General features: G+C 53.6%; 5 protein-coding genes across 5 annotated transcripts; 3 read left to right on the forward strand and 2 right to left on the reverse strand.

The window, feature by feature from the left end:
* The first annotated feature begins 2,318 nt into the window (after nucleotides 1-2,318).
* On the forward strand, nucleotides 2,319-2,861 carry BDQ94DRAFT_151823 (uncharacterized protein). The gene has a single exon (XM_026767824.1). It carries the CDS (start codon nucleotides 2,569-2,571, stop codon nucleotides 2,788-2,790), a length of 222 nt encoding a protein of 73 aa, XP_026621562.1. The 5' UTR covers nucleotides 2,319-2,568; the 3' UTR covers nucleotides 2,791-2,861.
* A 33-nt stretch (nucleotides 2,862-2,894) lies between these two features.
* Nucleotides 2,895-4,958, forward strand: BDQ94DRAFT_96470 (putative amino acid transporter). Its single transcript, XM_026776934.1, has 4 exons — nucleotides 2,895-3,399; nucleotides 3,449-3,629; nucleotides 3,702-4,165; nucleotides 4,252-4,958. Exons 1-4 carry the CDS (start codon nucleotides 2,959-2,961, stop codon nucleotides 4,816-4,818), a joined length of 1,653 nt encoding a protein of 550 aa, XP_026621563.1. The 5' UTR covers nucleotides 2,895-2,958; the 3' UTR covers nucleotides 4,819-4,958.
* A 1,841-nt stretch (nucleotides 4,959-6,799) lies between these two features.
* On the reverse strand, nucleotides 6,800-7,410 carry BDQ94DRAFT_151827 (uncharacterized protein). Its single transcript, XM_026767825.1, has one exon. It carries the CDS (start codon nucleotides 6,998-7,000, stop codon nucleotides 6,842-6,844), a length of 159 nt encoding a protein of 52 aa, XP_026621564.1. The 5' UTR covers nucleotides 7,001-7,410; the 3' UTR covers nucleotides 6,800-6,841.
* GbpA lies at nucleotides 7,064-10,020 on the forward strand (the record flags this gene model as incomplete). Its single annotated transcript, XM_026772381.1, has 3 exons — nucleotides 7,064-8,435; nucleotides 8,485-9,186; nucleotides 9,242-10,020. The coding sequence occupies 3 exons, from the start codon at nucleotides 7,064-7,066 to the stop codon at nucleotides 10,018-10,020; spliced, it is 2,853 nt and encodes a 950-aa protein (XP_026621565.1).
* Nucleotides 10,021-10,146: 126 nt separating this feature from the next.
* BDQ94DRAFT_183407 (FAD binding domain-containing protein) lies at nucleotides 10,147-14,210 on the reverse strand (the record flags this gene model as incomplete). Its single annotated transcript, XM_026774406.1, has 12 exons — nucleotides 10,147-10,255; nucleotides 10,618-11,405; nucleotides 11,463-11,545; nucleotides 11,601-11,828; nucleotides 11,897-12,269; nucleotides 12,338-12,512; nucleotides 12,575-12,818; nucleotides 12,995-13,097; nucleotides 13,153-13,209; nucleotides 13,272-13,632; nucleotides 13,695-13,870; nucleotides 14,208-14,210. The coding sequence occupies 12 exons, from the start codon at nucleotides 14,208-14,210 to the stop codon at nucleotides 10,147-10,149; spliced, it is 2,700 nt and encodes an 899-aa protein (XP_026621566.1).
* Nucleotides 14,211-14,584: the final 374 nt, after the last annotated feature.

A 14,584-nucleotide genomic window follows, 5' to 3' on the forward strand; every position in this document is an offset into this window, starting at 1 on the left:
TCCTTGCTCTGGGATTATTGGCTGCCCGAACCTCTAGTCGTTCAAAATGTCCCGGAGAATTACTGGAATGGTCTACAGATGTCAGGCATCCCAAAGGAACTAGCTTGTACCATATACTACCCTTTCCAACGATTGTGGCAGCCGATGCTATGGTACACTCTGCCATAAACTTAGCCGATGCATGGGATGTCTGGGGAGCTTTAGAAAAGGCAATCCTTCCGATCGCTTATAAATCGATTCTCCACTAGCTCCATGTCGCGGAGCTTTATCTGGTGGAGAAGGTGGGATGGCGGAGACCCTGGTTCCTGAGGAGCGGTCTAATGACTCACAACCGCCTATGAATGCCGAGCCAGTGGCTCAATTCGCGAGGTTGATGCTTGCATTTGGGATGTCACACAAACCATCACCTCGTCTTCGGAGATTTTATTCGAGTCCGGTACTGATTATGCCTATTACCCGCCCAAGATGAGAGTTTCCTGCCTCTCCTAAGCTGGAGATGTCTCCCGAGAGCTCAAGAGCAAATACGAGATATCGTGACTATGCTGAGTTGATCCGATCGTCTAGAAATGCTGCCTTATGTCAACTTCCATCCTCACGTTTAACTCATGTCATAGCTATGACGGCTCTTTGGCTACATTTACTCCAAACCTGCGTGGTAGCTGAAGGTTCTTTAGCGTCCTTGTTCATCGGCTGAAATGTTCGGCATACAACCGATGCACAATGAAAGAACGAAACAATGAATACCAAACTAGTTTCATTGTTTTGCGGAAGCTGGCCAGGGCCCGCCGCGCAAGGGAGTTCGTGACTACAATGGTGTATCTAGGAGTAGCTGAAGGCACCAAAGCAGCGATAAACAAGCACAAGCACTGGCGACCCTAAGTGATGGGATCAATATGAGAGTGCATACTCCAGTTATCATCAAGCTGATCTAGCCGATGTCAAGGATGAATGTCAATCTCGACTCCCAATCGGGGTCAGTGGTCACAATCGAATAATGAGGGTGACAGGTTCGAGTCGAGATGCAAGGGACGACAATTTCTGCCGCAGGTATTGCAGCTTCGGGCATTGCCCCCGCAGATCCGACTACATGGCTGAGTGTCTGGCCTCTCTGTACGCCTTGGAACATCCAGTGACTACTGAATTAGCGGTGCGTTCGAAGCCAATCATTGATATGGCTGCCGAATTCAGAACTCAGGAGATACTACTCTAGAATAGTCACCCTTCCGAGACTCTTCGATAACACTGATCCCCAGAATGAGAGAAAAGGGCTCCTCAGCCGCTATACGTTGGATTAAGTTGCAATGGGCCACGGAAATGCCAGACGACTGTCAATCGGAGCGATGCGACCGTAGAAAATGCAAGGGTCTCGGGTCATGTAAGTAGGGTTCGTCTACAGGGCAATAGCATCGGGGCAATATAGAACGAAAACAAGCTAACTGAGGGATTAAGCTCTCCATGCAAGATCTCAATCCACGATCGGTTACGTACGTGTCGCATGGCCGGCAAGGTTGCAATGCCAGGTAGGATATGGTAGCCACTGAGGTTATTATTGTGCTTGCCTTGCCGGCCAGCGCCCAATCGGCGAGTCACCCACCACTGGTGGCCAACATCCCATAAACTTTGTACCACAAGAGTTTACTGTCAACTCACAAGAGAAGACTAGCAGGCATCATCAGAACCCGACCGTACCTCCGTTGCTACCCGCATCTCCTTCGATACGTACCGGACTGACAACAACCCGAGGGGTTTGTTTGCGAAGAGCCAATGACCCCATCCCAGGTAGCTGGGTGCAGGCGGCGCAGCAACAGCTCTGCAGGCTGCGAAGGCTAATTCGATAGCTTAATCCACCTCCCCTCAGAGGGGCCGCAGGAGCCAAGCTCTAATGATTTCTCGCCTTTGCCCTGATTGGCTTGTCAGCCTACGCATCCGATTACCCCAACGGCAGAGAGATAACAACTTAGACTAACCACCAGACTAAGCGTCTATCTACCGCGGCCAGAGATAACCATCCTTCGCCCAAACACCGATAGCCGGATGTCTCGACCCCTGACGACTTGGATAATCTCCGTCCCCTCCTTGTGTCTTCATGTACTCCGCACCGTTGGTTAGGTCTGGATCAACCCGGCCTCCCCCCGCTGTCTCAGCTACCAGGTCGGTTGCCCATTGTGTTACCGCCGTTCCCGGTGTCCAAGAGGTAAGGGATATGATATGGCACACTTCGGGAACAGCCTTTCCACGCTCTACCCACGCGATCATGACATGAGGTGGTCATCCATCGGCGGACTGACCTTTCCTGGGCCTTCACCCGCATTGGCTGTACCACCTATCGTCCCCTCCGGCCCAAGCCTTTCGAAGTCTATAATGTAACCCTCTCGACTTAGAGGGCCCATGAGGCGCACTCAAAGAGGTATCATTTGCGGAAATTCGAGGGAGTAGATAACATGGTACGCCCAATTGCCCAGAGGGATCTGGAGGATGCATATCAGCTGATGGCACAGACCGTGTGGTTCTGATAACGACCCACGGTCGAAGCGCTACAATTGGCAGCCGGGGCTTTGGTTATCAGCGATGTCACCAAAAGATCATGGCGTAACCTATCCTTCCAGAAGGTTTCTGCGCCTGCGTCAGTTCGTCCGATGCAGGATGCTAATAAAGTATGCGGCACGCACGATACGACCGGGCCAGGGGTGTTATCTTTATCTCTGCCTGATACTAGCCAAGCCCACTAATGGCGTGATACCAGACCTCTTATCTGGCAAGTATATCGGTTGCTGCAACACGCCAGTCTGATTGGGAGGGAGACGTAAGCTCTTGCTCTGCGTTGCACGGCTGTGGTGGCAATGTTATAATTCTCCTTATCCCCCGGCCGCGGTCGACGAGGCTTGCTGATTTTTGTCTCTTTCATCGTCTTGAATTTTGGCCTGTTCTTTTTCTTCCTCTTGTATCGACCATCCCTTAATGATGGCCGATCACTCTACCATGGCGGCCTACGAAACGTCGAGTAATCGGAGCCCGCAAGATGCTGAGAAGAAAGGCGAGCCCATGGAGCGCTGGGCATCTGTGGATGTTGACTACGGTGCTGAGACCGATCTCAAGCGGAGCTTGTCCACGCGGCATCTGACTATGATTGCGCTGGGATCATCCATTGGTATGGGATTATGGCTGGGAAGTGGTGAATCGCTGGAGAATGGTGGTCCGGCAGCCATCTTCATTGGCTACCTGCTGAGTGGCACGATGATATGGTCCGTCAGCCACTCCATCGGTGAGATGGCCGTTATGTATCCCCTGCCATCCGCATTCACTCAGTGGACGGAGATCTTCATCGACAGATCGGCGGCCTTCGCGCTGGGCTGGGCGTATTGGTTCTCCTACTTCATCACGATTGCAAACGAACTTCAGGTAGGACATATGTATCTGGGTGGCTAAGAGTTCTGTGCTGACTGCTTAGGGTATCGTCACGGTCCTCAACTTTTGGACAGATAAGGTGCCCATTGCGGCTTGGATAACAATCTTCTGGGTGGTGATCATCTTTATTAATGTTTTTGCGGTCCGATTCTTTGGCGAGGTGGAGGTCATTGCCTCCTCTATCAAGTTTGGATGGTTCTTCGTGGTCATTATCTCTCTGATCGGTTAGTCGCGTGCGCATGATCTCCTTTTCATCGAATCCTCCAACTGACGCAAACCCATCTCGTGTTTGATAGTGGTTTCCGCCGGCGGCGCGCCCGACGAAGGACCGATCGGCTTCCGTTACTGGAACTCGATGCCATTTACCAACGGCTTCAAAGGGTTTCTGTCCGTCATGCCCACCTGCATCTTCGCCATGTCCGGATCGGAGAACTCGGCGCTGGTCGCAGCAGAGACCGATAACCCGCGCAAGGCGGTGCCACGCGCCGTGAGCTCGATCTGGTTGCGTCTATCGCTGTTCTACGTCTTGGGATCGCTGATGATCACCATCACGGTGTCACCGAAGGATCCTAACCTTTTCGGTGGCAGCGGCGTCAACGCATCGCCATTTGTCATTGCCTATCGCAACGCGGGTCTTGCTCCATTGGCACACATCATGAATGCGGTGATCTTCATCTCTGTGTTGTCCACGGGAAGTATCTCTGCCTATGGTGGTTCGCGGACACTGATGGGGTTGACACACTTGAATCTTGCGCCGAAGGTTGGTCTTCGCTCGCTCTCAATATTATCCAGTTCATCAATTACCTGTCTGAGTCTCGTCACTAACTCCTCTGCCTACAAACCTAGATTTTCGGCAAGGCCGACAAATCCGGTCGTCCCGTCGCCGGACTGGTCATCACGCTCGTCATTGGCGGCGGCCTGGCCTACCTCAACGTCAACAACAAGGGTTCGACGGTCTTCACCTGGTTCTCGAACCTGACCTCCCTCTTCACGCTCTTCGGATGGGGCACCATCTGCCTCTCTCACCTCCGCATGCGCTACGCCTGGAAGATCCAAGGCCGTTCCGTCGAAGACCTCCCCTGGCGGTCCTGGACCTACCCCTACGGGGCCATCTGGGGCTTGACCTGGTGCATTCTGCTGATCATCGCCGAGTTCTATCTCAGTTTGTGGCCACTGGGCGGCAATCCCACGGCCAAGGGCTTCTTCGCGAACTATGTCTCGGTGGTAGCGATCGTGGTGCTGTATATCGGGGCGCGCTGCTACTACCGCGGACGGTGGTGGGTGGATGCGAGCACGATTGACCTCGATGGCCCTCGGCGGTTCTATGCCGATGTGGCGGATGTCGAGGCGAGGCCGGCCAAGACGGGGGTGAAGAAGTATGCGTCGATGGTGGTGTCGGCTATTCTTGAGTAGACGCTCGGTGCGATATAGGTAGTAACTTGTAGGGTATATGGTAGGTTTAGGTTAGGCGTATATATTGGTTGGCTTTGTCAATGTATATTCTTCATGGAAGTTGGGTATTCATCTTCATTGTTTCTCAGTTTGTATTTCGCCCCTTTCAGTTGCAGAACTCTACTGCCAGAGTCATCTTCATAATGGACCGATGTCAGAGACTAGGGCCCTTGTAAAAGGAAGCGATATGCAATCGATAGTGCTATTTGAGTGCCATTATGATTATTTCCAGTACTACTACATACTAGTATAGTAGTAGTACTGAGCGGAGGGATACCATAAAATATATATTGTCGCGAGTCCCAGAAGTCCAGCTTCACTTAGACCGCGAGAGTGTCATAAATGACCACTACTTACACATTGAACAATCAATCTGCAAACTATTACTACTACTACTACTACTACTACGATGACGGCGTAATTACTATAGACATACATACGTTCAACATGGAGCTCGTCATAGTGATTTCTCCCTACGGTAGAATTATTCCCCTCCCCCGCCCTCTGACAAGGATCGCGACTCTCACCGCCCAAGGCATCATAGCCCCTCTCTTTCTCCATCGCCCAATGCCGAGGTGAATGTACGGTACTTTGTACGAACTCCTGACCGTGCAATTATGGGTTTTCATCGATGTTGAAGCTAGGATAGGGTGCAGATGGTGGATGCGACCGTGGGAATGTTAGTTGCGTGCGCCATTGGGGGGTGAGGGTGGTTCGGGAGCGGGGGAGATATCGAGTGTCGCGTGTGCGGACCGTACGTAGGGTATATGGATCGCATTCTCCTGCAAATTGAATCTCGCATCGGGAGAAGAAGTGGATGCTATTGTGATTTGATTGAAGTGACAAGCCTCGTCATCAAGCCTCGTCGTTGACTGCCCAGGAAGTTCAAAGAGCAGAGCACCGATTTCGTGCCTTGGTGCCTCAGGTATTATATTGGGTATCTCGGGTGCGATCGCAAGGCAAATCCGGATTATGGATGGCGTCGTCTATTTTCAGCAAAGTGGATTGCTCCAAGTAAGCTGATCCCATTGACGATGGCCAGGCGAGCCAGCTGTTCACTCGATTAGGCCGCGTTGAGAGAGGTTGGACCAGTTGGGCCTGATCGGGTTGTCCATACGCTCCATTCTCTCGACAGCCTGAGGCAGCGGCAGCCGCGATAGACTCTGGGTTATTTTCGCATCACATGTTTATCAGCTGCGAAGAGGAGGATTTCCTTCGAGTGAGTCAGAGAAGACCGGAAGAATGACGTTAGATGTGCTCCGCACCGCATTCCACAGGCTGTGTCTGGTCTAACTAACTATCTGGTGCCTGGAGGAAAGCCAGGCAAAAGAGGAGAACACGAAGGGTCGAGGATGGCCCGCAGGCGGAGAGACCCATCATAAGTATAAGCCGGAGGATAGCCAGAATGCAGGAAAGCATTGATTTGGGAAAGTCGGACGAGGCGACAGCTCAAGTGGCTCAGTTGGGTGAGTTGGCCGGGGAACTGATAGGCTGCGGAGGCGCCAGATCAGCAACTAGTCTTAAGAGTATTTCTTTCTATCGCGACTGGTTCCATTGCAGCAGCCCTGCAGCTGCTGGTTGTCAATCCACCGCATCACGATCACATCCCCCCGTCCCCATCGACATGGATGCCTGCCCCTTGGCCAGGGCGTCCCCCTGGTCTCCATTCTGCTTCTTCGTTGTTTCATGTTTCGTGTTTCAGCAAGGTCGATTCGCGACACTTGGAGCATGCCTCTCCAGGACACCAGCCATCAATTCCCCCAGATGAGCTCCACCCGAACAAGCTCGTCCCCGATGACAGGATGCTTTGCCTGGCCGTTGGGCTGCACAAGTGGCGGTGAATGGCTTCACTTTTCGTCCAAACCCGGAAACAACCAACCATGGCTGGCTTCCGGCCACACACTACCTGTCGCCCCGTCATAGGCAGTCCGGAAAGAATGGTGTCTGACTGACTGAACTTCCCTTCCATGACTGCCGGACTGCTTCACTTCTCGGGGATTTCTGCTGCCCAGCCGGCATCGCTGTTAAATATGGCCATGAGGACGCTGGCTCCAGGAGATTTTCCCAAACACTGCAACCCCCCTCCATGACCATCTGCTGCTTTGCTCCTCTGTGAATGACCAACAAGTCTTTCATCTTTCATCCCTTCATGCTCCCGATTGTCGGGCCCCTCCTTGCACGACTGTTTGTCTATCCGTTTCGCAATATGGACTGCTCGATGACCCGGCCGTCATCGACATCGCGGTTCCCCTTCTTCCCCTTTTCGCTGTGGTCCTCCAAGCGACCGCAGCAGTCGACCGCGTCGACACAGACTCCGGCGCAGACCTCGCCACGCATCATGGCACAATCCCAGACACAGATCCAGGCTCCTGCCCGATCAGAGCCTGAATCACAATCACAACGACAGCCCGAGAGTCTTCCTCGGACTCCGGTCCCTCCCCAGCCGACACCAGAGGAACTGGCCGAGCGCGACCGTCAAAATCGCGAGACGGCCCGCGAAGAGGCTGTCCAGGAGCTGGACAGTCTAGTCGGCCACGACAACGTCAAGCGCCAATTGCACGGCGTCCAGACCTGGGTGCAGATCTGTCGTCGCCATGGACGCGATCCCAAGAGCGAGTGGTACAACATTGCCTTCCTGGGGAATCCCGGCACAGGCAAGACCACGGTCGCCCGCATCTACGCCAAGATGCTGTACGCCATGGGCATCTGTGATTCCCATACCGTCTGTGAGGCCACTGGCGCCGACCTGGCCAGCCGGGGTCCCGACGGAGTGCAGCAACTGCTGCGCACCATGACGGACGCCAAAGCTCCGGTCCAGACGGCCGGAGTGCTCATCGTCGACCACCCCCACACCCTGATGGACGCGCCCCAGACGCCGGCCACCGAGCAGGCTCTCGAGGATATCCGCCACGCGATGGAGCGCAATATCGGTCGCATTATTGTCATCTTCACTGGCGACGCCGATGAGATGAATAGCTTCTTGCGCGAGAACCCCGCCCTCCAGCAACGGATCTGCAGCTCGCTGCGCTTCAACGACTTTGACCGCCAACAGTTGACGCAGCTGCTAGCCCGCCGCATCATCACCGAATACAACGGTCGCATGCAGGTCGAGGGCGGCCTGGAGGGTACCTACATGCAGGCTGCAGCTCGCCGGCTGGTCCGGGGGCGTGCCGCCAAGGGCTTCACCAACGCCCATGCCGTGCGCGAGATGGTCAAGAGCATTGCTCAGCGTCAGGCTCAATGCTTGACCGACCAGCAGGACAGCGGCATGGACGAAGTAGACTACTTTTTCTTTTCCAAGGACGATGTTCTTGGTCCCAGCCCGGCGGAGACCCGGTCGACCAGCGAAGCGTGGGAAGCCATGCAGAAGCTGATCGGTCAGGACGCCGTTAAGGCCTCGGTTGCTGAGGTCTTCGACACGACCGAGGAGAATTACTACCGCGAGATCCGCAACCAGCGTCGTCTGCCGCTGCGGGTCAATCGCATTTTTGCGGGGCCTCCAGGCGCCGGCAAGAGCACGGCCATCCGGATGTACGCCCAGATTCTGGTGGATTTGGGTGTCTTAAATAATGGAGAAGGTAAGCGCCCAGCCCAGATCTACTATGAGATAAGTACTGACGAGTTTAGTCCGTGTCAAACCGCTGTCGGCCCTCTGTGATCTGCCTGAAGAGCAACTCCGTGCGACCGTCGAGTCGACGATCGGCAATGTCCTCGTTGTCGACGTCGACACCGATCGCCAGGAGCGCCCGACCGTGCCGGACGCGGTCGTCGACATCCTCGCAGCGCCGCGCGACAACCACTGCACCATCCTGGTCGGTACGCATGACAGCATCAGTCAATTCCTGCACCGCGCGGGCCCCAAAGCTCGCGGGTTCGAGACACAGCTGGTGCGCTTCTCTGCGTTGACGCGCGAGCACATGGAAGAGCTCTTCCAAAGCAAGCTCGACGAGCAGGATCTCGATGCGACTCCGGAGGCCTTCCAGGCGGCCATGGATACCCTTGACAACGCACGCATGCGCAAGGACTTTGACAATGCCCGCGCCGTCGAGCATCTTCTCGCTGCGGCTATCTACCACTTTGAGCGCCGGTCACGCACGGGTGCTAGCGCTCAGCCAGTTGAGCGTATCCTCGAGGGACGCGACTTCAACCCGGAGCTGGTGGGCGGCACGACGGCGCTGGTCTTCCGCGAGGAGCTGCGCCACTCCATTGTGCCGGACGATATCATTTCCATCTTGAAGCGGTATCATAATGAAATGAAGGCTGCCTGGCTACAGGGGCTGGATCCGGGCGCACGCATGCCCGCCGCGTTTGTATTTAAGGGTGCACCAGGTGAGAACCCCTTATACCATATCCATGCGAATGCAAATGGCTAACAATATCATAGGCACCGGTAAAAAGACCGTCGCCCGCCAGCTGGGTACCCTGTACTACCGAATGGGCGCTCTCAGTGACGGAGCCCTGGTGCCATGCTCGGTCGCCGACCTACTTGCACCCGACGTCCACCCGACCTCGGTGCGGTCGCGATCGCAGCTCGACCAAAACAAGGGCAAGGTGCTCTTCATCGAAGACGCCCACCGACTAGCCGATACCGACACCACGCAGGCCGTGGACGAGCTAGTCTACCTACTGCCCAAGTATGCCTCCACGATGGTGGTGATCCTGGCGGGACCGGCCCAGGAAATGGACCAGTTGCTGGCCAACCGGCCGCGCCTGTCCGCCCTCTTTCAGGAGGAGATTGTCTTCCGCAACCCAACCCCACGCGAATGCCTTCGTCTGCTGGACCGCAAGCTGGACGAGCAGCAGATCAAGGGTCCTCGGTTGTACCTGACGGACCCGCGCGCGCCTAGCCATCGCGAATTCACCCGCGCCGTACAGATCCTGTCCATGTTCCCTTGCTGGAGCAATGCTCGGGATGTGGAGGTGTTGGTGCGCTGGATGGTCGCGGCGTGTGTCAAAGACCTGCCGCTGGATAATAGCAGCAGTGTCAGTGCCTTGCCGGCGATGCAGTTGTCTGAGGAACAGGCGATGAGTTGCATGGTCCGGCTGTTTAATCTGAAGCGTGATCGCTTGAGATTCAATCAGGATCCGAAGGCTAGGGCTTTACCCAGGGTGTTGTCGCAGCCTAGGTGTACGGATCGGACGGGTGTGAAGTTTCCTGTCTGATTTGTCTCGGTTTATTGACTTTGATATGTTTTGCTTTGTTGTTTGCGATGTTTCTTATGTGATATGCTTTGGTGGGTTATGTATTGTATCAGACTGATGATCTAGCGTGTGTTTGTGCTTTTGGTTTTATGGCTTATGTTGCATCTGCATCTGACCCTCGTCAATCATTGAACTCTCCTTTGTCCTGTGATTTTTGCATGGATGCTTTGGCATGTATGGTGCATCAGACGGATTACTGAACGTCGTGGTGGTGGCATTGACTAGTATACCATTAATATAAGGCTGGTCCTATCATAAAGACTACGATGAGAACTTAGCATTTTACTGGAAGACTCATTGATTACTGTAACAATTTATATGATTTGTGCATTTCTCTCACTTTGTTATAATGCCATTCTCTAGATCTTCACATTATCTCTCTGTACCAATACAGCAAATTTACCACGTAGCATATTTCATCACCGCATCTCATCGCCCCAACTCAGAATCACCCATCTATGAATCTACTCTTCCAAAGCCAAATACTCCCCAACCCACTCCGCTGCCCTGCAACCCTCTCCCTCACTCCATCCCCAAACCCCCTTTGCACCAACATACCCATCCGGCCTCACAGCCATCACTCCTACCTGGTCCCTCTCCATCTCTCCTATCCACTTCTTAGTACACCCCTCCCCGCCTTCAACATCATCCAGATACACTGTCCATCGACTCTTCTGCAACAATTCCGGCAAATCTCCCAACTCAAACTCCCTCTTCTCACTCCTCGTCACCAAACCATACGTCACTACCTCCGAAACAGGGGTATACCTTTCCAGTGGAAAATACTTATCCCCGTCACTCAGTCCCCGAGGACACTTCTTATATGACTCCTTTGCCACAGAATGCACCCCCTCCAAGGCATCCGCCCCACAAAACCCCTCCAAAAACCCCTTCCCACCAACCACATCCCCCACAAACAAAACCACCCTAAACTGTCCCATCATCGGGATATCAAGCTGCAGATCCACCGGATTGGCATCGATATACCTCGTCACCTTAGCAGGACGAGTCAATGTCCCCGGCTGAATGCCACCCTTCACTTTACTCTGCCTTGATTTTGTAACAACACCAGCGTCATACTCAGCCCCAACACCGGAGATAAACCGGATGTTCTCTTCAATGTTCCTCGCTAGGGCGGTCTCGCCTTTCTCGAACGCCGCGACGTGACCCGCGTCGAAGGCGATTAGGTCGTTGGCGATCTTCCGTCGTTCCTCGGAGTATGTACTCAGTAGAGATGCCGGGGCGAGCCCGCGTGAAACGAGGTTCAGTTTCCACGCCAGGTTGACGCTATCATGCATGCTGGTGTTGGCGCCTTGGGCTGCTAGGGCGGAGTGAACGTGGCCGGCCTGTAGTTTTTTAAATCAGTACACTGGTGGGAAAAAGAGGGATAGGAATGGGCATACATCGCCAGCAATGAAGATCTGGTTTTCGGGATCGCTGAACCGACGAGCGACGCGTTGGCCAACGACGTAGTTGCCGAACCATTCTATCTGATCAGTATATTTCTCCATATAGAATATGGGGGCGGGGTATAGGCATACCGATAAACTTCCACTCCAATCGGAAAGGCTGCATCGCCTCTCGCGCCCTAGCCATCACGTACTCCGGCGTCGCCTTGGCTCTATCGACCCTCTCTCCGTCCGTGGAACTAAGCTCAACGTATAACCGCGTCATACCGCGTTCCCTGGGAATCCAGAGAATAGACCCCGCTGTGTGCGAGCGAACGGCTACTTTGCTCCAGAGGTCGGGGAAGTCGGTATCGATGATTCCTATACATACCATATAGCACCCGTCAGCCAACCAGAAAAACCAGTGAAGGAAATAAGGAGATAAGTACCATCCAGAACACCCCAAGAAGCATTACTCATCTCGCCCTCTAACTGCGCCCCGGGAATGAAGTCCCGGACTTTGGACCTTGCGCCGTCGCACCCAACGAGATATTTCGTGCGGACAGCCTTTTGCGTATTTGTTGTGTTGTCGTTGTAAATAACTTCGAGTTCTCCACTCCCGTCTGATGTCTTAGAAACAGAAACGAATGGACTGTTCCGCTGTACACTGCCCCCTCTTTCTTCTATATCTTTTATCAAGACATCCTCGAGCATGCCCTGGTGCGCGAGCAGAATGTATGGGTCTGAGGCGCCGACCAGATGGTCCGGGTAGTGCGTTTGGCGGGATGTGCGGTTGAGGGTTGGGTTTTGGGGGGTGGATTCCTATATCACCATTGATATTAATATCAATTGGCATTTTGATGTTGTTCTTTGTTGGAAAGGTTATATACCCAAAAACAAATATCATACACCTTAGCCCCATTGCGGAGCAACTCATCCGACAGTCGCAGCTGTTTTAGAGTTTCGATGGTCTTAGGCTGCAGACCGTCTGCTTTTCCGGTTGATGTAGCTGTCGGGCGGTCGTCGAGAAGAATTACGGGTGTGCCGTAGCGGAGGAGGTTGTTTCTTTTCACATCATTACCAGTCAGTGGGGAGTATTTCATGGTGATTGTGAGTGGGGGAGGTACGTTAGCATTAAGCCCGAGGGGCCAGCGCCTACTACCACCACTGTTGTGGTGGGTATGGTGGAAGGGCTGGAAAAGCCCTCGTTGATGGCACTTGGAGACATTGTGTGTAGTCCTTGTGTTTGTAATGGTGATGATACGTTCATGGTCGCTTCTGGATGAGTATTGTTATAGTAGTTGGTTACTAGTGATGGGGTTCGGACTGATCGCCGAGTGAGCTGATAACCCCACTTTTGGGCGAGGATAGCTTATGCGGGGGATAGCTACCCTTTCGATAGTCTTATTGATTATGAATGATTGCGTGATATTATCAGTCTGATTCAATGCACCTAGTTATCGAAATTGCAAAGATAATAATAACTAGTTACTACCACTTAGTCACCCCCCCATCCACGATCACATCCTGCCCCGTCATGTACGAACTGGCATCGCTCGCCAGAAAAACACACGCCCCCATGATATCCTCCGGCTCTGCGATGCGGCCGTTCATTGCTGCAGATTTCCACTCTTCGATCAAATGGGGGAACTACCACATTCTTATCAGATAAACTCATACTGCTAAGTAAACTAGGGACACTCACAGCAGCAGTCATCTCCGTCCTCACATACCCCGGCGAAATCGAATTCACGCGAATACCCTACACCATCAGCAAAAACCCTTAATTCTCTCTCAACACCGTAACAACAGGATTGGACTTACATATTCCGCCAACTCCTTCGCGATAGCAGGACACATCGCCCTCACCGCCCCCTTACTCCCACAATACGCACTGCACAACTGGCTCCGCACCGCCACGTGGCTCGCCATACTCGCCACCAGGACGATGCTCCCATGCTTCGTGCCATTGGCAATCATCTGCCGTGCTGCCAGCTGGGCCGTATGAAACAGCCCCAGCACGTTCACCCCTAGCAGCTCCTGGTGGTCCGCGTAGTTGAACTCGAGGAACGTCTGGTGCCGGTTGATACCTGCGCAGGGGACGCAGATGTCTAGGGCATTGTCGAAGTCTGTTTGAAAGGCGCTAAAGCCGGTGGCGAGGGAGTCGGGAGAGGATACGTCGACTCTAGAAACTCGGTTAGGACTTGAAATATGATATGTATAAGCTGATTGAGGAGGGGAAAATACTCGTAATATGCAGTCCGCACACCATAGTCCTTCTCGATCGACAGAAACCCTTCTTCAGGAGGTATCCGGTCGAAGATGGCTACGTTGGCACCTGCTTGGGCGAGACCACGCGCAAAGGCGAGGCCGCAGCCGCGGGCACCGCCAGTGACGAGGGCAGTTCGGCCGTGTAGGGAGAACTGTACAATTAGTTATTGTGATGGGGGATTATTCCTAGAGGAATCAACTTACTCGAGACATAGTGCAGGTATTACTGGGATGGATCTGCTGGTGATTGCTGGAATACTGTCTGCTCCGACCGGAGGGTGTACTTATTCCCCCGCAAATGATATGATAAGATTGATGCATCCCCTCATGCCCGACCCCCATTCTTGTCAGGCACGCGCTTATCCCCCATTTTTAGGAGGTAGAAAATGCACTCAGCTAGGTCTTGAGGTAGGTTTATATGATGGTTTAGAAGCTGTGTCTACTGAGTTATACACTCTCTGCTTACTATCACATTTACAGAACTGGTACCATGACGCCCCCTATCCACATCAAAGAGAAGCGCTCCCTCCCCGACAACTGTCGGTTGCAGGTACATCCTCTTCTCCCCTTACATTCTATTTCTATGTCTAAGCTAATGAAAGATCATCATCATCGGTGCCGGCCTCGCCGGCCTCGGCACCGCCATCTCCTGCCTCCTAGCCGGGCATGACGTACACGTCCTCGAAGCGACGCACGAGATCCGCGAAGTAGGCGCCGGCATCCAAGTCCTCCCCAACAGCTCGAGAGTCCTCAAACACTGGGGCCTAGAACCAGCTCTCACGCCACACATGACGCACCCGCGCGTCTGCAACTTTCTACACTGGAAGGGCGAAATCATATCCAGCTTGAGTTTCGTTGACTCCGCG

This window comes from Aspergillus welwitschiae (genome assembly GCF_003344945.1).
Source record: "Aspergillus welwitschiae strain CBS 139.54b unplaced genomic scaffold BDQ94scaffold_44, whole genome shotgun sequence".
Classification (NCBI taxonomy): domain Eukaryota; kingdom Fungi; phylum Ascomycota; class Eurotiomycetes; order Eurotiales; family Aspergillaceae; genus Aspergillus; species Aspergillus welwitschiae.